Genomic DNA, 25,439 nt, shown 5'->3' with positions numbered 1-25,439 from the left:
AGGATGATTGGAACAACCCAATAGCTACCTGCCCCCTAGCTGAGGGCCAGAGCACACTGATTTCCTCATAAGCATGACTGAAGTCCCTAAAAAGGAATGTTAAGTAGCCTAGTGATACTGTTACTTTAAGACATGAGGCACTGATCCTGGAGTTCAAGGCTACTTAATGTCGTCTGAACTTTCAGAAGTCAGGGGCTACATAAGAGACCAGAAATGGCAAGGTTGAATTCCAACCCTACACTGGTCATTAATTTCCAAGCAGTGCTTGAGGCAATCATGATGCTAATCTTGGCTTAAAATTTTCTCTTCTTAAAAACAAGGGCAATGTTATGTTTTGCAAGGCACTTAGTGATTTGTTAGAACTTAATTCAAGGCACAGGGTTATAGTTTGGATAACAGTGGTTCCTAGATCCTATTGCTTTTAAACCAGGTAGAGTGGACATTAACTTTCCTAGTAAGGGTTATACAGTCCTTGATTGAGATCTCCCACCCCAGAAATAGGGCATTTTAATAGATTGCCATTTGGAGGTGCTGGAGGAGATCTACTGTACAGTATTTTGGGGAAAAAAATTATATAGTTTTGTTCTAGATTTCCTGTTTATTCATTAATCAGTATCAACAAAGATTTCTTAAGACAAAAATAATATGTTCTTTAGGGGGCAAACATAGACATTACGGAAGAAGAATTTGGAATCTGTTTGGAACAAAAGCTTACATGTAACTAGGAACTATTCCAAAGAGATATATATGGAAATACACCGTTAAGTGAATTAGATTGTACATAGATGTTTCCTTGTAATAAAGCTAGAGAACTTGTTAGGAAATTTGGACTTGTCTGGAAATTTCTGCTTCGACTGTCATATGTAGTCTATTTTATGCCCCTGTGGCTGCCTTTGTTCTTTTTGTTTCTCTTGGAAAGCTCCTGATCCCCAGTTCTTCCTTGGCCTCTGTCCTAACTGTTTAGATGTAGGGCAGTTGTCAGAAATGTTTAGCATCTCAGGATGCCAGTGACATTTGGGTGTGTCAATCAAAGCATCTTAGTGGGCAAAAGAATGTTACTGAGTAGGATTCATAATTTCTTCAAAAAGTAAGATACTAAGTGCAAATTGTCCTCACATGTACTCAGGTTAAACAGTTGGCCTTGGATGTACACAGTGTTTTGTGGCAGTGTCAGACTCTTTTGGAGATGGGTTTTAGAAGAGAAAATCAAAGCCAGGAGAAGTGATACGATGTTCTTGTATCAAGTTTAAGGCCGCTGAGCCTTTTTTCACTATTGCTATGGTTACAAAACAAACAACTGAACCACATTTGAACATTCTAGGCAATGGGGAACTAAACAAAAATGAAAACATCCGAACCCTGGGAGAAATATAAATGAGAGACAGAGTGGAGAGTTAATAGGCACAGGCATAAGTATATGATCCTGTAAACTGTCAGTAGCTTCTTTGTGCGGGCTGTGATGTGGGGCTACAAAGACAGATGAGATACGGTCCCAGCTGACACTGAGTTTGCAATGTAGAAAAGCATGTTATGTACAGAAACAGATGGCACCCTAGACGCAGGCAGCCCCATAGAAGCAGGTGATTAATGGGGGGGAAGGTAAGGCTAGTAATGCCCCTGGTTGTAGATTCAATGCCAATGATGCCAAAATGGGTAAAGCATCCTGGAAGGGACCTGAGCCACCACGGAACACACACTGTGTATTCAACGCGGTGCTGGGCACTTGGTGTGTGTTACCTATGATCATCATCGCTGGAGGTCTAGACATAGAAGCTCAGGGAGGGAAAGTAATTTATCAAGGGTTTTGCATCTAATAGATGGTGAAACCAGGGTGCAGATCCCTGTCTGACTGGTTTCCCACTCTGTGCTCTTGAGTCCACTTGGTGAATGGAATGAGAGCCTCTTACTCCGAAGGGCCCTGAGCTGGAGAGTATTTGATCCAGCCTGAGAATGATATCGAGGAGGAGTGCTGTTGCCAGGAAGAGTTGTTTAGCAATGGAAAGTAGAGGGGATAATAAGTCATTGTTTATTGTGGGCCTTCTATTTGCCAGATGGTATGACAAGCTCTCTGTGTACATCCTAAATTGTCCTCACCGTCGCCCCAGGAGGTTGATCAATCATGTCCACTTTTTTTTTCTTTTTGCGGTACGCGGGCCTCTCATTGTTGTGGCCTCTCCCGTTGCGGAGCACAGGCTCCGGACGCGCAGGCTCAGTGGCCATGGCTCACGGGCCCAGCCGCTCCGCGGCATGTGGGATCTTCCCAGACTGGGGCACAAACCTGTGTCCCCTGCATCAGCAAGCGGACTCTCAACCACTGCGCCACCAGGGAAGCCCAATCATGTCCATTTTTACAGAGCATTTATGGGAAACTGAGACTTAAGAGGTTAACAAGGTCACAGAGCCACTACATGGTAGTTATCAGGCTTTGAATTTTAGATTTGAGTCTCGTGACTGGGGCCAAATGGTAATGGATTTGAATTCAGCAGTTTCACTTCAGGAGTTTAAAAACTGAACGTACGGTTGACCCTTGAACAACCCTTGAACAAGGGGGTTGGGGAGGCCAACCCTCTGTGAAGTCAAAAATCTGCAAACAACTTAAAGCCTACCCTCCCTATCCATGGTTCCTCCACATCCGTGGTTCCATATCTGCGGATTCAACCCTTCCACATCGTGTAGTACCGGCGTGTTGACCGTTGAAAAAAATCCACAAATAAGTGGACCTGCGCAGTTCAAGCCTGTGTTGTTCAAGGGTCAGCTGTCTTTCCAGGATCCACAGGGGGCAGCCAACATGTTAGGATAGGATGACGTTTTGGGAATAAATAAATAAATAAATAAAAACAAACAAAAAAGAATGACATTTTGGAAAGGGTTGGACTAACTGGGTTGAGCAGCCAGATTATGACGGGAGGAGGAGATGACTCCTGCTCGCTTGATGATTATTTTGAAGAGAGCAAGATACTGGTCCTCCGGGAGGGTTTAGAAAGGGGTAGAGAATGCAGATGGGGGTGAGGAAGGAGACAGAGGAAGAGAGCACAGGGCACTGACAGGTAGTTTAACAGCTGCTCCACATATCCGCAAAATGACTGAGAAAAAATCGTTCTATTTATCTGCCGTTTCCTTCCATATATCTTCCCAACAGCATTCATCAATATCTGTCATTTCCTGGGGGCTTTAGACATGTCTAGCAATTCTTTCTGCTGAATTATATTTCAATACAAGGATGGAGGGAGGCGAGATTGCACATGTTCACTCTGATCTGTGCCTGGCGTCGCTTAGACGCCGTCCCCACCCAGCTCCCTGGTGCCCTCACTCACACATCCTGCTTGGTGTCAGATTCTGGTTACCATGTTCGCATTAGAGTAGCTCTACTTAATACTTCCTTAAAAAGCAATTTTAAGTTGTCACATTAGCCTTTGGTCTGTACAGCTAGAGCTTAGAGCCAAACCATTCTGTACGTTTTGATAAGAATTTTAAATCCATACAATCACCCCTTGAAGGGAGACTACCTTGGTGGTCTAGGTACTTGCTGGCGAGGGCTGGGTCTCATAGCAGAATGGGAGAAGTTGCTGGGTGTAGGTATACCGAAAGGCAGCAGTGCATGTACTGAAAATAATAGGAACACTGAAGCTTACTAAGCTCTGTTTCGTGTATTAACTCATATGATCCTATTATCTTCCCTTATTAGAATTTGGTAATCTTGGTAGGTGAGAAGAAATATTTCTTCTTTAAGAACAAGTTAAGGGAAAAGAAAAGAGAGGCCAAATATATTTCTCTGTAAGTGTAGATTTGAATTGTTTCCATTTAAAAATAGACTGCGTGTTGGCATTTTTTGCCCTTTTGTCATTCGATGGCAAGGGTAACAGGGTGGCTCTCTGTAATTGAGGGTAAAGAGACCACTATCCCGTTGAATCATCTTGGCGCATTTCACTCCGAATGTTACTTTTGATTTAAAGCTGCAGTTGACAGTGGCAGCGGCAGCTTGAGATGCCGCTCCACAGCCTTGCGGTCTGTCCAGCGGCTTTGGTTTCTGCATGGTAGACATGTTTGTTCTGGTATTTTTCCGCAGTCCCTAGCTCTCTCACGGTATGGAATTGGGCTTTAGAGACTTCGTGAAATAATTGTCATGGACCCAGTCAGTCTGGGATTGCCCTAAACTGTTAGCATCTGCTGTTTGCTCTGCTTGCTACAAGCTTCCTTTTGAAGCATCCCCCTAACTTTGTCCCACCCTTTCAAGCATCTTCCTAACTTTGTCCTCAAGGCCCTTGTGGTTAGTGATATTGCCTTGCCATTCTATGTTAAATATAGAATGCTGCTGCTAATATTCTAAGAAGTGAAATTGGGTATCTCTGGTGGAGTTGAGTCTAGGAGCAAAACAGTTTAGAGACTGCTGCACTGGGCGATTAATTTGATTCAGACCTTGATACCCCATTGGTGTCACTGTGCTCTGACAGCCAGCCTCCCTAAAGGCATGTGTCCTCTCTCCATTCATCTTTCAGTTTCCTTGTCAGTTGGAGATCCCTGGCTAGTAGGCAGTGATGCCTTCAAGGACATGGGGTCAAGCCTACGCTTTGGACTTTTTTTGTGTGAGTCAACACACACCACGTTTTCTTTTAAGGCTAGAATAGCAGCTCAATATAGGAGTCAGTGAACTTCAGCTCTCCCTGGCCACAAATCTGTTGGTTTCTCAAATTATATTTACTTATGCCATTAAGAAGAATGATTTAGCAGCATTGTCGATGCTGTCTAGGTATAGTTATTCTTTTGCAGTGGGGACAAGAAATTGGAAGTCAGTCACCCATGTGAGAGGGAAGATGAAAGGGACCGTGTCTCTGGGTTGTAGTAGCACAGTTGAAGATGAATAAAGGGAGGCTGTAATTGCCTGTGAGCACGACAGTCCCTATGATGAGGGAACCGATGTTTAGAGTTGAGCAATGGGGCATGAAAGAGGAGTATCTTCATGATGATGGAGTACACTGTAGGGTGAAGGCTGCTGACTCATAGATTCTGCCTGGATTCTGCCAGTGACTTATAACGGTCTTTAAGCTTTCTCCATTTTGAAAGTTTGGAGGGGTCTTGAAAAACTCAGTTTCTCTGACTTGTGAATGATTTGGAGGGCTTAAGTATAATTTGAGTATAATTTGTGAAAGCAGGTGCTGGTGTAGTTCACTGTGGATACCTCCTTTGGACAACAAAAAGGACTCCCTCATTTTTTCCTATAGAAGGTATGGTGGTTTGGGCTAAGCAAGGGAGGATATGTGTGTGTGTGTGTGTATGAAAATATACATGACAAAATTTACTATTTTAACCATTTGTACTTTATTGTATTTTAAGTATACAATGCAGTGGCATTAAGTACATTCGTATTGTTGTGCAACCATCGCCATTATCCACCTCCAGAACTTTTTCATCATCTCAAACTGAAACTCTGTACCCATTAAACAATAACGCCTCATTCCCCCCTCTCCCCAGCCCTCCAGTAACCACTGTTAAACTTTCTGTCTCAATGAATTTGACTATTCCAGGAACCTCATATAAGTGGAATCATATGACATGTGTTCTTTTGTGTCTGGCTTATTTCACTTAGTACTTCTTCAGGGTTCGTCTGTGTGTCAATTTCCTTCCTTTCAAAGGCTGAATCATATCCCATTGGTTTGTATACGCCGCACTTTGTTTATGTATTCATCCATCAGTGGACGGTAGGGTTGTTTTCACCTTTGGACTACTGTGAATAATGCTGCTATGAATACGGGTGTACAAATATCTGTTCGAGTCCCTGCTTCCACTTTTTTTGTGTATATACCCCAAAGTGGAATTAAGCAAGGGAGGTTTTAGTAGGCAGTGGGGAAGGTAAAGTGGTGGGAATGGCCCTCCTCCCACTTTAGTGGTGGATGTGGACTTTCTGGGGGCTGCTGTGAGAGCTTCAGTAGATGCTCAGGTCAGCAGCAGCCTGGTAGCCCAAAGGTAAAGCTAACAGATGAGAGATGTGAGCATGTGGCCCCGTCTGCTTGCTCGTGGCATCAGCACAGTGCCAGCTGCCCATTGTTCTTTCTGTCCCTAGCCCCTTGCCTCTGTGACGCCAGCACCTTCTATTTCCCTCCCTCCTGTGGGCCCCCCTCGCTCCCAATACCCTTGAGGGCAACACGTGGACCACCTCAGCTACCCTTTCTTCCCGGTGGCGACCTTAGAGGGATAAACAAGCTTTCCCAGAGTTCTTATGTATAACTGAGCACCAGAAACCCTTTCTCAAGACTGCTTTGTTATGTAGTTCCTGGGTCTTCTGTTGTCTTTGATGTCCTGTTTGTAGTCAAGAGAGGTAACCCACGGCTTCCCTGGTGGCGCAGTGGTTGAGAGTCCGCCTGCCAATGCAGGGGACACGGGTTCGAGCCCTGGTCTGGGAGGATCCCACATGCCGTGGAGCAACTGGGCCCGTGAGCCACAACTAATGAGCCTGCACGTCTGGAGCCTGTGCTCCACAACAAGAGGGGCCACGCTAGTGAAAGGCCCGTGCACCGTGATGAAGAGTGGCCCCCGCTTGCCACAACTAGAGAAAGCCCTCGCACAGAAACGAAGACCCAACACAGCCATAAATAATAAAATAAATAAATAAATAAAAATGTTAAGTGGAAAAACAGTAAAAAAAAAAAAAAAAAAAAAAAAAAGTGAGGTAGCACAAAATGTGAGACCATGGACTGACTGCTCAATTTATATTGCATTTCAGGTGATATGGAACTTTTTTACTAGAAGCTTTTAAATCTAGGCAGGAACCATTACTCTTCAATGACAAAGTAGGTCTCCAGAGGCTATATTTAATTTCTGCTGAAACTATTTCTGACCTGATATTTTCGTACTTCAGAGGGATACTTTAAGCTTCCGGGTGCTTTGAAAGCTTGTATCTCACATTTGACGACCTCTTTATGGAGGTCTTGCTTCTTGTTATTTTGAAATTCAGGATGAAAACAAAGGAAAACCCATTCCAGGAAAAAGACCATATGTACCCTAGGTAGACCTAGTCACAGTCTGAGTCTTAGTAATCTACTTATTGTCATATATAAATGGCTGGAGATATTTCTACTTATTCTGTTAAGTAGAGGCCCTGTGACCAAAGGAGAAACAATAACCAGTATAAAAAGCCATTCCAATAACCCATAGCTCTGTGGTTGAAGCTTGACAAATTCTTGTTTCACTCTGGCCCACAGATTTCAGCTTTCATGTGGACCTCTATTTATTGCCTTTAAATTTCTAGTTATGTCAGTAGACAGTATCTAATAAATGTTTTAATAGGCATATTGGAATTTTAGCAATGTGTTTCCGAAGAACACAGAGCTGATCAAAGTTCCATTTGTAACAAAAAGCTCGATGTGGTATTAAAATAGAGCAGCCAGATTGCTAGGCAAGCTCACCTCTCCTACAACAAAGAGGGAATGGTATTGTCCATTAATTTCCACCCTGTGCAGCTGAATAATGCAGTTGACAGATGCTAATTTTCTCAAATTGTAGGCAGCAAATGATGCATGAATATAGCAGCAACACACTTTTTAGAGGCTCTTGGTAGTCATCAGAAAGTGAATTTGTGTAAAGTTTGATGTAATCACTACCAACTATGGCACAATGCTAATGCCTTCTAATGACTGCCTTAAATCCATCTGTTGTCCTCTTTTCCCTGTTAACACTAATGGGGGTCCAGGCAGGAATAAAACATCCCATGTGTTGTGCTAACAGACCCTCTAATTTGTAACATTCATGATTCCTACAGACGAGACTTGTGCAAGAATAACGACATCCAAAATCTAACCTGTGACAGGACGATAAACATTTCGTTACATATGTATATAAACGCTTCCTAATTTTATTATTTGTTCCAAATAACAGAATTTTATTTCTTGCTCACCTTGTCATCTCTCATGTGTTGCATATTTCTTTGTGTTTCTTATTTGTTTAAGTTCATATGTATTGAATGCCCATTGTATGATGTATTTTCTTTTTTAATCTTAGAACCTCTCCGTAAGTTTACCCCTACTCTACAGCTGAGGAACACGAGGCTTGAAGTTCATGAATAAGTGATGGAATCAGTTTGGGGGGGTCAGAATAGGCACTCAGCAATATGACTCTGTGTCACCCCTAACTAGTGCAATTACTTTTACCATTATTGGCAAGGAGCTTTATGTCTTGTATGAAGGTTTGAAGACATATAAGTATATGGGCTAAGTTCAAAAGTTAGTTCAGACTTAGTTCAAAAACTGATCTGTTAATGAACATGAGTTAGGGTCTATTGAAGTAACAAAAAAATGGAAGGCTGACCAAGTCTCACCTTGACCAAACCCTCACCAGGCTCCTCAGAGCCCTCTCTCTCAATTAGGCCCCCCAACCTTGGCCTGCAAAGACTGGAAGAACACTAACAGTCTCTAACAGCTCAAGGCCACATCCTTAGGATGACCCTAATCCCCTTAAAGTGCCTGCCTCAGAAAACTCCAGGCTACCAAAAAATTTTACTGTTTGTTCATGCCAACAGATAGGGCCTCTGTCTCCCAGTCTCTGTGGAAAGGTAGAATCCAAACTTCGGTCCTTGCCAGCTAGCAGACAGAGCTGGCCTGATCGCAGTTACACTGACTAACCCTTCCTGTTTTTCACTTCCCTGGCTCGACCCAGCCGTCGCTTGCTGCCTGCCCTACTCCCTCATTCTCCTGTTAAAACACCCAGTTACTTCTGTACCAATCGAAGATGAACAGAGTCCATGCTGGACTCTTTCTCCCTATTGCAGTGGTTATTACTGATTAAAATCCGTCCTTACCGCTTTAAGTAGTGTCTGACTTTGTTTATCTTCGACCAGGCACACCTATGGTCTTGTTACCGAGATTAGACTTACACATGAGATAGCAACAAATAAAACGTATGTGGCCTTGAGAGAGTAGCATTGACATATATACACTAGCGAATGTAAAATAGATAGCTAGTGGGAAACAGCCGCATAGCCCAGGGAGATCAGCTCGGTGCTTTGTGACCACCTAGAGGGGTGGGATAGGGAGGGTGGGAGAGAGACGCAAGAGGGAGGGGATATGGGGATATATGCTGATTCACTTTGTTATACAACAGAAACTAACACAACATTGTAAAGCAATTATACTCCAGTAAAGATGTTTAAAAAAAACCAAAAATGTATGTGGCCGAGTTAGACTGAGTGATTTCAGAGAAGACAGCATACTTTTCCCATTGGCCATGGTCTTGGCTTGCTTGAAAGTGCTCTGTGAGATCTAACAAAACTGAAAGGTTCAAAGTGTGGTTTGGCGCTTATGGAGAGAAGAGAAGGGACGTGGCTCTGGTTCCTTGAGTCCCCTCCCCCAGTGCTTGTTCTGGATCTGTCCAGTGTCTGGCTTCCTACTTGAAGCATGCCCTGGCTTATCGAGCAACGATGCTAGCATACACAGGGATCGCCTGCACTGAGGATTTATTCAGGGCTGTCCCTGCTTTTGTTCTGCCCTCCCACTGGCTTCAGAAAGGGGGCATCTACCAGTCACAGCTGTTGTGACTTTTATCTTGGGACCAGGATGAGGATTCTCGTGGTTCCTTTTTGCTCCCATTCTCCGTGGAACCTCTTCCCTGGTTCCGTGCTTCCCCAGCCCAGACCCCTCCCTGATGCGGCCTGAGGAGCTACCATTTTTTTTTTTTTTTTTGCGGTAGGTACGTGGGCCTCTCACTGTTGTGGCCTCTCCCGTTGCGGAGCCCAGGCTCCAGACACGCAGGCTCAGCAGCCATGGCTCACGGGCCCAGCTGCTCCGCGGCATGTGGGATCTTCCCGGACCGGGGCACGAACCCATGTCCCCTGCATCGGCAGGCGGACTCTCAACCACTGCGCCACCAGGGAAGCCCGGAGCTACCATTTTGAGGAGTGGAGGGAACGTGCTCCTGGCTAGTTTGCCATGTTAGATTATGCAGCACATTTTTTTGATAGGAATCATTAAAAGCAATATTATATAATATCACATACAGAAATTAATGCAGAATAATTTAGTCCCAACCTCAAATACCTGCCAGCCAGCTTTATCAAAGCTTAATATTTGCTACATCCTTCAGATATATTAAAAAAATTAATACTGAATTTATTAAAACTACAAGTGAAGGGACTTCCCTGGTGGCACAGTAGTTAAGAATCCACCTGCCAATGCAGGGGACACGGGTTCAATCCCTGGTCCGGGAAGATCCCACATGCTGTGGAGTAACTAAGCCTGTGTGCCACAACTACTGAGCCTGCGCTCTAGAGCCCGCGAGCTACAACTACTGAAGCCCGTGTGCCACAACTACTGAAGCCCGCACGCCTAGAGCCCGTGCTCTGCAACAAGAGAAGCCACCGCAGTGAGAAGCCCGCTCACCGCAATGAAGAGTAGCCCCCGCTCGCTGCAACTAGAGAAAGCAACAAAGACCCAACGCAGCCAAAAATAAATAAATAAAAATTAAAAAAAACTACAAGTGAAAACGTAATACTATAAACTTTTATGTTCAACTAATAGATCCCATTATTTCCTGTAGATAACTTTTTAAACAATAAAATATTACAGCAATACTCCTCCCTGGACCTATTCCCCATTTTCCCTGCTAGAGATAACGACAATTCTGAATTTGCTATTTCCTTCCCACAGAGAAATACTAGTCTTTATTTTATTCCTAGTCATTATTTTTTTCTTTCTTTCTTTTGTGATCTGGTCTAAGAACCCATTACCATGTTTTATATCGTTGCTGTGGTGGTGGTGGTGGTCGGGATGCATCGATGGAACTGTAAAGTTCTCAGAGTAACGTGAAGAGTCATAGTGTATTGACTGCTTTCCATGTCCCAGGTTGAGTGCCTTAAGTGCATTATATCATTTAATCCTATCTGCTACCATTTCCTATCTTTTCAGACAATTTTCTGAAAATAATTTTTCAAATAGTATGCAAAATACATATTATTTACTTTAAAATATAGAATTATCCTGTCTTATAACTTGTTTTTTCACCTAAGCATATGTGATGAATATTTTCCTGTGGTGGGATCTGGGTTTCAGAGTAAGAATCCTGGTTTTACCCACTTATTAGCTGTGTGCCCTTGTCTAATTATGTAACCTCTCTGGACTTTAACGTGGAGGTAATATTACTTAGCACCCAAAAGCGTGGTTAAGATGTTGCAGTGCCTGGCATATAGTAAGTCCTCGATGTATTTTAGCTATTATAGTATACTACAAATGAAATTTAAGAAAATCACCTGTTCAGTTTTATTGTTCCTGTTTAGACTTGATCAGGTATTAATCAAATAGTGTACTTTAACTGCATGTCAGTCAACAAACATTTTTTGAGCACTTACTAAGTTACAGGCACTATGCCACGTCCTGGGGATACAGAAATAAATACCTATTTTTTCAGCTCTGGGGGATTATAGGGTTATAGTCTAATAATTATTTTCTACTAAAAGAATAAAAAACGTGACTTACAGAATTCTTTTTTTTTCAGAATTCTTTAATGAATTAAAATGTTAGCCCTTCACATTTTTCCATGATTATATTAAATTCTAGTGTTTTTGTTTCTACACCAAGTTTTCTTTAAAACAAAGCATCTGGGGCAGAGCATTGGTCAGGCCAGAGTAGATTCATTCCATCATGTAAATCTTGACATCATGTAGCTTTTATACCTCCTATCAGGCCTTTTCTGAAACATGAACCAAAAAATATATAAAATATAAAATATAGGGAAAGACACAGGAGGGACCGGGGTGGAGGTGGGGAAAACCCTATTGATTCTGATGACTGGAGTTTGGTATATTTTTAACAAGTAATGTTTTTCAAATAGTGGGAGTTATTTCTATGTTAAAGAAATCATTTATTCATGTACTACTGATGTTGGCATTCCTAAATGCAGTCTGTGGTTTTCCTGTCCTTCTTTATTAATGTCCTGCTTTGGGGTCTAAAGGGGGCCGATTTACCAAAACACCTGTTAGTCCAGCTTTTAGTTAATGTTTCAAAATAAGGCAAAGAAAAGAATTTTTAAAATTCTAGACTTTAAATGTAATACATCCTGCACATAAAAATGTATATGAGTGGTTCAAGATGGTGACTGGAACCACAGAGGGTCATTATATTTGAATTTTCAGTGATAGCATGTATGCTTCAATTAATTGGTATTTGCTGTATTTATTTGCTAGGAAAATATCACAATCTATTATGGGGGGTTGTGGTGGGCAGGTGACTAAAGTAAGTATGATCCCATTTTTGCAAGAAAATACAGGTTACAGAAAGAAAGTCTGGCAGAAATATTACTGAAATGTTGATAGTGGTTTTCCCTGGTATGATTATAGGTGATCTTTAAATATATATATATATATGTACATTTACTACTTGAGAGTGAAGAGAAACCAAAACCAAGCAAAAAAAAAAAGACACTTGTCATTTTTACTGCTGTTATGGCTAAATAGCTAACATGTACTGAGTGCTTCACTTAAAAAACCCGCTAATCTCCTCAACAACTTGACATAGTCAATCGTATGGTCTCCATTTTAGAGATGGAAAAACCAAGGCCAAGAGAGGTTGACTCACTTCGTTCCCCATAGCACTGAGCTACAGGTCAAGATCTCAAAAGTAGATCTAGTTTTCTCTAGAGTCTGTGCTTTTACTATATAATAAGAGAGTAAAAGGACAATTTTGGCAAAATAAAATACAAATTTTTGAAAGCACTTAGAGTGTTAGACCTCTTTTTTTTAAAAAAAGTATTTATTTGGTTGTGCCAGGTCTTAGTTGCAGCTTGTGGGCTCCTTAGTTGCGGTACTCAGGCTCCTTAGTTGTGGCATGCGAACTCTTAGTTGCACGTGAGATCTAGTTCCCTGACCAGGGATGGAACCTGGGCCCCCTGCACTGGGAGCATGGAGTCTTAACCACTGTGCCACCAGGGAAGTCCCAGCATTAGACCTCTTAACGTGGACAGTTGATGGGAGCTGACCCTAGCTCCTGTACTGCCAGTTAGCCTGTGGACTAATAGCAAACTAGTGTCAATGAAAAAATTAATCAGTTGATCTAAGAAAGAAATGGAAAACTTTATTCAAGCCAAATTAAGGACTATAACCCAGGAACAGCCTCTCAGAAAGCTCTGAGAACTGTTCTACCCATTAGAGGTCAAAGCACAGTTATGTAGATTTCTAGAGACAGAGGTCTGTACATTAAATGATATAGATAGTTTGCATAATCCAGATCAGCAAGGACAAGGTGAGTAGTGGGTCATGGGTCATTGCAGCCCCTTACAAGATTCAGAAGGAATGTTATCTTTTAAGGAGTTGTCTTGGTGGTGCTAGGAGAATGTTGCTGTTTATGGTTGAGCAGGTATTCCTGCTGATGGAGAGGTTTGGTTGATGCGTAATGCAGATATACAGTGCACAGTAGAGGGGGCAGAGGAGGCCAAAGGGCAGAGAAAACTTTTTATGTTTATGTTTTTCTTGTCTTGCCATAAAATATGAATTTTCACACTAGTTAATGTATTTCAGCAGTTGTTAACCAGTGGGTGCTTGTTAAGTGCATGCCTGAGGAAAGAGAGGGGGGTTCTTTTACAAGGAACTGGGGAGAATCCAGGGCACGAATGTTACTTCTGCTCCAGGGCCACCAGCCACACGTGCTGCAGTCCCTCACGATTCCGGGAGGTACAAAGCCGGAGTCCCCACACGTGCAGCCCGTAGATGAGATTCCGATTCTACGGGTGGCCTGCCGTCTTTTCATTGTCTTCACGTGTTTTTGGGGAGAGAAGTACCCATTTGTTCTTTCATCATTCAACAAATATTTAATGAGCACCTACTATGACCAGTCATTGTGCTACAGATAAAAATCAAACATGGTCTCTGCTTTTACTGAGCTTCATTACTGTGTGAATATTCATGTCCCTCCTAACTTAAAGGCTTATGTGTGGATAACTAGTCTAATCCATGTACTAAAGAAGTAATACAGTGTGAGTTGGTTCAGCTGTTTGACTTTTAAAGATATACATGTATATATGAGAGTTCAAGGTTGATGGAAATTGCTCAGTGAACCTACACTAACATTAATGTCCTGATTTATGCAAATGGGTACCTTCACATGTCCTGTGGACATGGTTGGATATACACCAGTTCTTCAGAGAGAGAAGCTGGGAGAAAGGGGCACCAGCCCCATTTCAACTTGAAAGACTTACAGCTCTTCCTTCTGTTGGTCATGATCTTTGTAGACACTTTTCTAGTTGATTGCTAGATCACTTTCCGTATTAGATATTTTAAAAGTACATTTGTAAATGCACATGTTTATATCTACGATGGTAAGAATGCTTTGCATACTTATATATATCCTCAGCACAGTAACAAGAAGCTACAGATGCTGGAGGTGAAGAGGTTTACCTGGGTTTATGTGGAAAATAGGGGTCAGAACTTGCAACTAGATCTCCCAACTTAATTAAAACAATTTGCTTCCGGTTGCTATATATCAGTGTAATTGCAACGTATGGCAGAAGTGGTATAGAAGAAGGATGCCATTTCTAGGGAAGCACTGCCATTCTGCCTGCTACTCATACTGTCTTCTCTTTAACTCCAACAGGGAGGTACCTCCTTCCAAACCCGGCGGCGGGGCAGGCCTGGGCAACCTCTGCAGAGACGTCCAACCTCGTGCGCATGCGCAGCCAGGTCCTGGGCCAGTCGGCGCCCTTGCTCACGGCCAGCCTGGTGAGTGTCCTCGGACTCTGTCTGCGGTGGGTTGGGTTTGCTCCATCTCACCACCAACCTAGGGACTGTTCTGAGTTTATTGTTCTAGATAGGAAGTTAAAGCTACCTAACGTTAAGCACAGATTTGGCAACGTGAAATTCCTTGCTTTCAGCTTGGTAATTTTTTCCAAGTCCCCCCAACCTAAGTTGGAATATTTCTGTAAACTTAATGCTGTCTCAACTTTTCCCTCAAAAGAAATGAAAATGTTTCTAAGCTTTTTTTTTTACACTTGATCTTAGCCAAAAGGCCGAGAAACGATCTAAGCTTTTTTTTTTTAACTTCTTATTTCAAAATAATTTCAAACTTATAGGAATTTGCAAGAATAAGACAAATACATACAACTCCAGTTGATCCTTTGCCTGGGTTCAAGTATTAACCTCCTGCCCTATTTGCTGTACTGTTTGCTTTCTGTGTGTGTGTGTGTGTGTGTGTATATATATATATATATATATATATATGTATGTATATGTATACACACACACGTATACACACATGTAATTTTTTTGAACTCTTTGAGAGTAGGTTATCTATATCATGGCCTTTTGTTATCACAGTTATCAACTTCATTAAATTTATGCATGAAAGAAGTCTTTTATCTACTCTGCCATCTGTATTTTATTTTTATCATTTGGCCCAATAATGTCCCTTATAGTATTTTTCCTCCTCCAGTAGAGGATCTAGTCTAGGGTCATGGATGCCATTTAATTATCCTCTACTCTGGAACCACTCCACAGTGTTTCTTTGCCTTTTATGACATCGTCATTTTTGAAGACTATGCAACACTGCCACCTCATTTTTTAATGGAATATTTCTCATATTACAGTGTCTGCTATGTCTAATGTTTTCTCATGGTGGGCTGCGGGTTTTGCATTCCAGGCCAGAATGTGACATTGGTGATGTCCTGTCCCTTCAGGTCATGCCATGGGCAGGTGCATGATGTATGTCCATCTGCCCCTCATTATGATGCGAATTTTTTTCACCCAGTCAAGGGGTTGGCCGGTTTCTCCACTGTAGTTAGAACTTTTCTCTTAAATCGATCAGCCTTTGGGGGTGGGGGAGATACTTTGAGGCCATGCAAACATGTTTCTCCTCATCAAAAATCTCCTTTAGATTTCATATTCATTGGTGATTATTGCCTGGGTCCTTCTTTTCTAGAATCATTGAAAATGGTCATTATTCCATCTCTAGCACTCTCTCCACATCTACAGGTTGGCACATGGCATAAATATTTGTGCATTTATTAGCAGCATGGACTCCTACATTCCTTTTTTTAAAAGAAGTAACATAGACTTTTATTTTTAACCATGATGCTTACTAGAATTTTGTTTTCCAGTGGGCCCGTTACTTTTCAGCTTTAACCTTTGGCAGAGCCTAGAAGTCTATACAGGTTACTTTTTTGTTTTTTTTTAATAAATTTATTTATTTAATTTATTTTTGGCGCGTTGGGTCTTCGTTGCTGCATGCAGACTTTCTCCAGTTGCGGCGAGCCGGGGCTACTCTTTGTTGCAGTGCGCGGGCTTCTCGTTGTAGTGGCTTCTCTCGTTGCAGAGCACAGGCTCTAGGCATGCAGCCTTCAGTAGTTGTGGAACGCGGGCTCAGTAGTTGTGGCTCACGGGCTCTAGAGTGCGGGCTCAGTAGTTGTGGTGCACGGGCTTAGTTGCTCTGCAGCATGTGGGATCTTCCCAGACCAGGGATCAAACCTGTGTCCCCTGCATTGGCAGGCGGATTCTTAACCACTGCGCCACCAGGGAAGCCCCTATAGAGGTTACTTTTGCATCGGTGGTAGGGTTGTATGGTAATGGAATAGATTTTTAAATGTCTTTTACTGATGATGATACAAATAATGTATGTCAGTGCATTATGGTGCCTTATAATTTTATGCATTGGTAGTAAATTATGTGGGATATTTGGGAATCATTCAATAATATAGAGAGATTTGATTTAGGTCTAACCTCTAATCTTGCTTTTTTCATTAAGTAGCTGTATAAACTTGAGCAGTTGCTTAGTTTCTCAGATTTTATCAGCTCATCTGCAAACTGCAAGATGAAAAGACCTATTCCAGTCTCTGGAATTCAACCTTGGCATTCCCTGTTTCTAGTTTCAGAATTATAAAGATTCTGATACTGAGTAATTATCCCTAAAAAAGTTTCTTTGAGGATATTTTATGCCTTCAAAATTGACTATGATCTTTAAACTAAAATTTATCTTTTCTTTCCCATGAAAATTTTGGGACTTATTTTTAAAGGTACAGTTAAAGTGACGCATTTTAGCATTTTCCTCCATCCCATCCTCAAGTTCAAAGTTACTTTTTCTTCTTGGGAAATTTTATTAAAAGCTTATTTTACTGTAAGCATCTACTTTTTAAGGAAAGAGGAAAATTCCTCACAATCAGTGATTTTTTTTTTTTAAGCAGAAGTGCTTTGGGGGCCACTGCAATGTTATTCTTAACACGTAAATAATAATCCTGTATGTTTATTGCCAGGTAAATCATTCTAATTAAAACAACATTGTTACAAAGTAATGTACCTAATACTGGTAGTTATGTGCTCAGTTGTAGAAACTGATAGATTCATTGATAAAACACATGTCAGGTGACCTAAGATATTTGGGGATGTGATACAAAAATAAGGAGAACTACTAATAGAAAACATGAGAGTACCCCCTAAAATCGGTCCAGTGACATCAAAGAGTCACTTAACTTACCACCTTATTTGCCGTGTGAGTTTTTATAGTGTTTAGGAGAAAAACTAGAGAAAATGCTAAAATACCGTAGAGAGCAAACTTAAAATAGTACCTGGCACCTAACCAGTCTCGAATGTTAGCAATATTAGTACTTCTGTTATTAACATGTTATGGGTAAGCTTGGGCACAGAAACCAGACTGTGACTAACCATTTACTACTAGACAGTGAAGGTTTAAAGTGTAACCCTCATCATATCTTTTCTTCAGAGGTTTCCTTACTTCCTAATTGCAGTCTAAAGAAAACTTATTTGCGGGCTGTCTGACCATGTCTTCTGTCCCCAACCTTCTGTCGTAATATGCGCAGCAGAAGCCGTAGGAGAGCTGCCAGACAGAGCACAGTCTTCATTTCCTCATTGTTCGGCAGCAATCTGCTCAGGTTTCTCTGCCATATCACTTATTTCAATATGTCACTCAGTACACTTTCATGACTCCCTGCTTTGGGTATCCTTTGCAGAACCATTCAAGTTAATCTGTTTCTTGGATTGGATTACATCTAAATTATCCCTGCCGATTACAACTAACAGATTTGACGGAGAATGGTGCTGAAGGGGTGTTAATGTACATCTAGTAGAACTTTTTCTTTTTCTTCCCACCCCCCCCCCCCCCGCCTTTTTCTTGTCTTCTAAATAAGTGTGATGTTTCTGGAGGTGCATTGTATGGTAGAACATGCTTCACTCTAATCTTCTCTCCTGGTCACTATCCTCATCCTTGTTGCCCCCATCTTAGAGCTGTAAGTTGACCTTCCTCCTGACTCTTCTTAGCATTTATCAAAGGTCCGCCTTTGTTTTAGTTCTTTGTGTTTATGCCTAATATCCCCCTGCTAGACTGCAAGCTCCTTGAGGGCAGAATTCCTGTCTGATCTGACTTTCTACTCCTCGCTGTTCCTAACACCACACCTTATATGTAGGAGGCATTCAGTAAATAATGTTGACGGAATGGATAATCATTAGTGAAGAGTGACAGATTGCTTTACTTGCAAGGCGAGAGTGATGATGTGATTCTGTATGCTGTAATGGACCATCTAATAAGACCATCCATCTAAAGCCTTTTTGGTTTTGCTCTCCAGTGTGCATCTTACAATCATGATTAGCCTCAAAGTCCATGTAGTGGGCCGAATCCCGTTTAGTTCCATATCAGCTGCTCAAAAAATACAGTGACAAAATTCTGAAGAAATTATCAGTGTCGGGCTTCCCTGGTGGCCCAGTGGTTGAGAGTCTGCTTGCAGATGCAGGGGACACGCGTTCGTGCCCCGGTCCGGGAAGATCCCACATGCGGCAGAACGGCTGGGCCCGTGAGCCATGGCCGCTGAGCCTGCGCGTCCAGAGCCTGTGCTCCGCCACGGGAGAGGCCACAACAGTGAGAGGCCCGCGTACCACAAAAAAAAAAAAAGAGATTATCAGTGTCCATCTTCAAGGAAATTTCCTTAACCTGCTTGTAAGCAGTCATGCAGCCACACTGGTTTAAGTATTTTGTTGATTATTTGAAGAGGGAAGTATGTGTTCAAGTGTGGAAAAATTGGTAAAATCAGAATCAAGGTGGTTTATGTCCAAAGGACAAGATTACACTTCATACCACAGTTTTACATTCAGCACAGCAACAGAACATGTCAGAAAAGTATAGACCGTCCACCTGAGTGGTAGTCATGTGTTAGGAAGATATAAATGAAGGCCTGTGGTTGGGGAGGTATGAATTTCAGAAAATGCGTGACCTATTGTGATTTGAATGCCATAGGCAAGCTTCAAAGTAATGCTAACTACCTTCTCAAGGAGGAGATTAATTCCTAGGAGGAAGTATCTTGTTTTCCTTGGCAATGGCAAATGTAGTTGTATTCTGTCTCCCAGACACACTGGGCATTTCTGATAAATGGCACATTGCCAATTCATCCTAAGTAGCCTGGTAGCTGGCAGAATACATGCTCAGCCAGTGTCCGCCTGCTGGGGCACCAGCGGGGGGTGCTGATGAAGTGTCAGATGTATACTGTGTATACATTTATCTGAAGAGGGGAAAACTCATTTCCCCATTTGCTTCCTCCATCTTTCTGTCCCTCCCCGCACACATGGGTAGTTTATCAAAGAAGTCATAGTCGTCAAAAGCAGGGGATTTATATAGATGCTGCTTTCTGGCAAGAAAGATGGAAATTTCAGGAGGCAAAACAGGACCAGGGGTAACTTATTTTTCCACAGGAAAATAAGGTTGTAAGCCTTGCTGATTAAAGTTTAGAAATGGTATATGTGGCCATCATAAGAAATATTCACTTCTTTTGTACGTTGGAGTAATAGATGGATGGCAGAAGCACAGTGAAAATTCGTTTCCAGTATTTTTCTCCAGTTTTCTGTTTGATTTGAATCATGAGCCTCATTTGTTTTGATTTTTGTCAGCATCCCTGTCACATTCTTTCTTATTGAGGGCTTCTTTGACCATCCTGTTTGAAAGTCTTTCCCGCACTGCATGCCACACACCCCATTCCACCCACTTTTCTCAATAACTTTGTCTCCCTCCAATACACCACATAATTTGCTTGTTATATATCTCCTATTATTCTGATGAAAAATTCTTGAGAGCAGAGGTATTTTTTTCTGTTTTTCCAGCTATTTCCCTGGGAGCTAGAACAGTGCTTGGCAGGTAGTAGGTGCTCAGTAAAGGCTTGTTGAATGTGTAATGAATATATTTCCTTTCCGTACCTTTTAAGTGCCCTAGAGCAGACTCTTGTTTATCTTTTTGTTTTTAATCTGTATTTCACCTTTTAGGTTTTTATCATTTAGCCTAATCAAGAAGATGTTTTTCAAGCCAAAGCATAGTTAACTTTGGAAACTGTGTTCAGGAGTTAAACTGTAATTATTCAGTTGGACAATAAGAATGAGGGGGGAAAAGCAGAGTGTTTAAAAGATCACCTCCAGTTTCTACCACTTATTAGCTGTGTGAGCCTCAGTTTGTTCATCTGTGAAGTGGGGCTAATGGTTGTAGCCACCTCATAAGTTTATTGTGAGGAATAAATGAGAAAACTCTTGTGCACTACTTTGCACAGTGCCTGTGACTCAAGAAGTGCTGACATCGGTGTTCCTGGGGTTGGTAGAAAAATTGTTTCTTGGGGGTTGTCAGCTAGGCTTAGCTGGAGTGGTATTCTCAGAAGGGAGGAAATCAGATCTTTGATTTGAGTAGAAGTTTAACCTTTTTGTCCTTAGTTTTTTGCATGATGGTGGACCACCTTGTAGTTTCTTTCTCACTTTCAGTCTAAATTCACCAACCCAATGAACTGAAAGTTATTTTTCTAGAGCAGTTAACTATTTTGAAGGGGGGAAGTGCTTTCAGATACTGTTTTTCAATTTTTAATATTAAATTAAGTGGTATAATTTTATGTTTCGTCAGTGGCCCTTTTTTGACATTGTATCCATTTCTTGTAATGGAAAAATTATGTTTCATGATGTACTATAAATATTAAAACCAAACTATTTAAACTAATATATTCAGAGAGCCTTGATGAATATTCATCTTTTCCATTTGCGAAAGTGCATGATGAAGAGTAAGGGAAAATTCACTAAATGTATGCAAAAGTGCATTTTCCCTTTTTAATTCATGCAGAATGTACCGACATAATGTCAGCATTTATTTAGGGTGCAGACTTTATTTGCAGTCATTTCATATTATATCAATACTTCATTAGCCTTATAGCTCAAAAACAAAAACCTGTGCCGAAGTCCAATTAGTTAACTCTGAGTGAGTGAGTGTTAAATATTGATGTAGGAACAATTTGAATGTCCTTGGATAAATTGCATAACAAAAGTTGTAGGATACAACTGTGAATTAGCTTTTTTCCTTAGCCATCATAGCTCAATTTAAAGGCTGCATAATACTCCAGTGTATGGATTTCTCACAATTTATTACACTATTTCCCCTTCTAGGTTATTTCCAAGTTTTTCCTATTGAAAATAATGGTAATGAGCAGGCTTTTAATAAGTCTGTGTTCACCTCTGACTGGTTTTTGACGGTAGATTCTCAGAGGGGATTACTGTGACAAAGGATATGAGCATTATATAGGTTTTCCATACTCTTGCTGAATTGTTTCTAGGAATACTGTACAAATTTGTGCTCTCATATACTGAGAAATCACATCTCACTACACTCTGGCCAGCAGTCAGTATTCCAAACCGCCGCCCCCCCGACCCAAAAACCAAGTTTGCTGGTTTGTCAGGTGAAAAATAATTACTCTTTTTTAATGTAGTTTTTATTTTTAGTGAAGTTGATATGGCTTTTAGACATGTCAAACTCTTACAGCAAAGCCCCCAGGTAAAGCAAATATGAAATTAGGGTTATCTGTGCTTTCTCCTATAACTTCTTCCTTCCATTCCCTAAATCAGCTTACCATACCAACTATTGGTAACCTGTATTGCTCTTGGGATGCAAGAACTGCTGAGTGTGATTACAGTGTATGTAGCTGAAGGCGTTATTCCACAGATCAGGACTTTTTTCATCTGGAAAGTAGTAATCTCAATAGTGAAATAGTGCCTTCAGCTGTGGACATTATAATCAAAGTCTCAGGAGTGCTTGTATTCCAGGAATAATACGTCTAGTTATTACCCTCTGAGCTAGGTTCTACTGATAGTAAAGGGATGACTTTTCATAACTCAGGGCTGAAATAGCAGTAGGGACCCCTGAGCAGATTATTATAGGTCAGGCCTAATCCATGAAGATAAATCTCATTATAGGCTCACCTGGGCCCATCCACAGGGTAGCTGGTTTAGTGGGAGTCTGTTAATCAAAACTCAGCTTAAAAATGTTCTGTAGGGCTTCCCTGGTGGTGCAGTGGTTGAGAGTCCGCCTGCCGATGCAGGGGACGTGGGTTCGTGCCCCGGTCCAGGAAGATCCCACATGACGCGGAGCGGCTGGGCCCATGAGCCATGGCTGCTGAGCCTGTGCATCCGGAGCCTGTGCTCCACAATGGGAGAGGCCACAACAGTGAGAGGCCCGCGTACAGCAAAAAAAAAAAAAAAAAAAAAAAAAAAAAAAAAAAAAAATGTTCTGTAAAATCCTTGCTATAATCCAACCACTGCTTCTGTGAAAAGGAACTCTAAATGTGCATCCTTACTATACATGTGCCTGGGTGCCATGAGAATAGTTAGCAGAAAACAGGTGAAGTGCATTGTGATTCCGACTATGAATGAATGAAGAATTACTACTTATTTGGGGAGCGGGGGAGAGTTTTTTTCTAAGATGGAATTCCACCCAGAAGTAGTTGCTTGAAACTTTCAGTCCCAGTTTGCTCTTCTTTACATTTTGCAGAGGTTAAAAAAAAATTCATTACCATATGTACGTGTTGTCCTTCCTGGGAAGGACGGGGTGCCTGCGGCTGTCTGTGTGGGTGTGCCTGGACAGACTGGTCAAGTGTGGACTTCTTGTTACCAAAGGCATTTGAGAGTCAGTGAGATGAATGGCATCCATAAATATCCTATGGGTTTACAGAGAGGAAATGCAGGCTCACTTTTAATTGCTTACCATCATAGAGGGGAGCAAAACAGATTTATAATAGCAGTACTGTGTGTGTGTGTGTGTGTGTGTGTGTGTGTGTGTGTGTGTGTGTGTGAAAGAGGGAGAGAGAGAGAAATTAGGTTTCTCTTACTACCCACTTACCCAACTGGTATACCTATTAATATTTCGGACCTGGCCAACCTGTTTACCAAGCGTTATGAAATGATCCAGAGAGTGGAGAGTGCTGGCACTTCAGCTGTCTTATCCTCCCCGTATCTTTAGCACCAAGGGCAGTGCCTGGTATGTACTGTTTTGTACTTAGGTAATGGTGGTTTATTAAGAAATGTTGTGGAGGTCTTTTTTTTTTGGCCACGCTGAGCGGCTTGCAGGATCTCAGTTCCCCGAGCAGGGATTGAACTCGGGCCACGGCAGTGAAAGCCCGGAATCCTAGGCACTAGGCCATCAGGGAACTCTCTCGAGGCGGTCTTAATTCCAAGTTTTGATAGTTTCTGAAGCTCCTGTTCTGCTTCCTGGAGCCCAGGCTAGTTGAAAGTTTGGGCTGTCAAGGATTTTATCCGGTTGTGTGTCTGGGGACATGGTGGAGATAAAGGTGGTGAAGCAGTCACAGCTGTCATCATGGAATTGTCCCTTGGTGTGCCGCTCTGGTGGACTCCTGGTGTGACACAGCTTGTCCTTTCTGGTGTCCTTTTGCCCCCGTGGTAAAATGACACCACTTGCCTATTTGCTATCTTAATGTGTCAAAAGAATTCTGCAGTTCTGAAACCAAGAAACCCGTAGTAATTAGACAGTGGTTTGTGGGAGGGAAGGTATTGGGATGTAACATTTCCTTTCTTGGGAGAAAAGAAAAATTATTATTTAACCACCAATTATTATTTAACCAGGAAATTCCTGGTTATTGTGGCTCTGGGAAAGCTAACGTACTTCAGTGTCTTTCTTACCTTATTTTTCTAGAATACCTGGGTGTTTAGTTAAGAATAAGCAGTATTGGTAATTATACTTATTCCTTGTTCATTGGTACCCACAGTATCAATGAGCAGTATTGGTAATTATACTTATTCCTTTTTCATTGGTACCCACAGTATCAATGAGCAGTATTGGTAATTATACTTATTCCTTGTTCATTGGTACCCACAGTATCAATGAGCAGTATTGGTAATTATACTTATTCCTTGTTCATTGGTACCCACAGCATCAATGAGCAGTATTGATAATTATACTTGTTTATTGGTACCCACAGTATCAATGAGCAGTATTGGTAATTATACTTGTTCATTGGTACCCACAGTATCAATGAGCAGTATTGGTAATTATACTTATTCCTTGTTCATTGGTACACACAGTATCAATCTGTGGTACTGGATTCTGAATCAGTGTATTCTTCATTATTCTCATTAAGCAGTTAATTGATTATTAATGGAGTTCCTATTATACAGCTGGTGTTAAAACCTATATAGAAAAGATGTCACACATGCTCTTGCTTTTTAAGGAACTTCCAAGATAGTTGAAATAAGGCTTCTGAGAAATTAGAGAACAAAGTGGAAGATGATTACGGACTGGATAGTTTGCAGTGTGTTCCTAGACTTAGAGGAATGATATGGGCTGCAGGTTCTGGAAGGTTTTGGTTGGGCAAGCTTCAACGCATAGTGGAATTATGTCCATCGTGGAATGGGGTGGGGCGTGGTAGATAAAGTGAACAATGTGACTTGGACAGTGATATTTCTTCTTAACATGATGTTTCTAGAATAGTCAGGGAGGCAAAGGACCACATGAAGACCTGGAAGCTCATGGGTATAAGTGATAGAATGATTTCTGACTTAATTTGAACCCTAGAAGATCAGCAGGATTGCTACCATCTATCTTTTAGTGAGAAGAATGTCTGGGTGAGGTAGATGGGGAGCCTTCAAAGACCCCATCAAGTGATGCCTTTTTACTTAGGAAGTCTCTCAGGTAGCAAGCCTCTAACCTTCAGGTATTTTAGCCATAAGGAAATAAGTCTTTTTATTTGTTAGATTCATTGACTAGATGTTGATAATGGCTTAAGGGATTATGAGATCTTTTCTTTGTGATCTGACACTGCTATTTTCTCTCTTTTATTTTTATTTATTTATTTATTTATTTTTGCAGTACGCGGGCCTTATTTTCTCTCTTTTAAGAGTAGAACCATGTGGCAGGTCCACCGTAGCTATCTGTGATATACTAACTACTTTGTTTTATTGTTCATGGCACGTCCACCCCATTTAAAGAAAACACTTAAAGAACGGGTGCTGAGTAGCAGAGAGCATCTTTACAAATGTATGAAAAGGCATAAAGCTCTCACTTAAGTTTTGGTAATCCTCACCTAACAGTGGGACTGATAGTCATTCTAAGCCCTATTTCTTCTTCAGGTTGGCTTCCTTAGGGCCCTAATTTCTGTTTCTTCTTTCTTTTACTTGTTTTTCTTTGTCTCTCTACCTTCCTATCCAAGATGATCCACCACTAAAACGT

General features: G+C 41.5%; 1 protein-coding gene across 7 annotated transcripts in view; it reads left to right on the top strand.

Annotated features, from left to right (window-relative positions):
* Positions 1-25,439, top strand: part of MAST4 (microtubule associated serine/threonine kinase family member 4) — a 575,337-nt gene that overhangs the window by 188,093 nt on the left and 361,805 nt on the right. For all 7 annotated transcript variants that reach the window (XM_049707889.1, XM_004270764.4, XM_049707892.1 and 4 more), the window contains exon 3: positions 14,565-14,689. In XM_049707889.1, the coding sequence (XP_049563846.1) occupies positions 14,565-14,689 (125 nt within the window). The remainder of the gene's footprint in view (positions 1-14,564; positions 14,690-25,439) is intronic.

The sequence above is a fragment of the Orcinus orca genome, chromosome 3 (genome assembly GCF_937001465.1).
Source record: "Orcinus orca chromosome 3, mOrcOrc1.1, whole genome shotgun sequence".
Lineage (NCBI taxonomy): Eukaryota > Metazoa > Chordata > Mammalia > Artiodactyla > Delphinidae > Orcinus > Orcinus orca.
The sequence above is the reverse complement of the archived record's forward strand: the minus strand, read 5'-3'. Positions and strand labels throughout refer to the sequence as shown.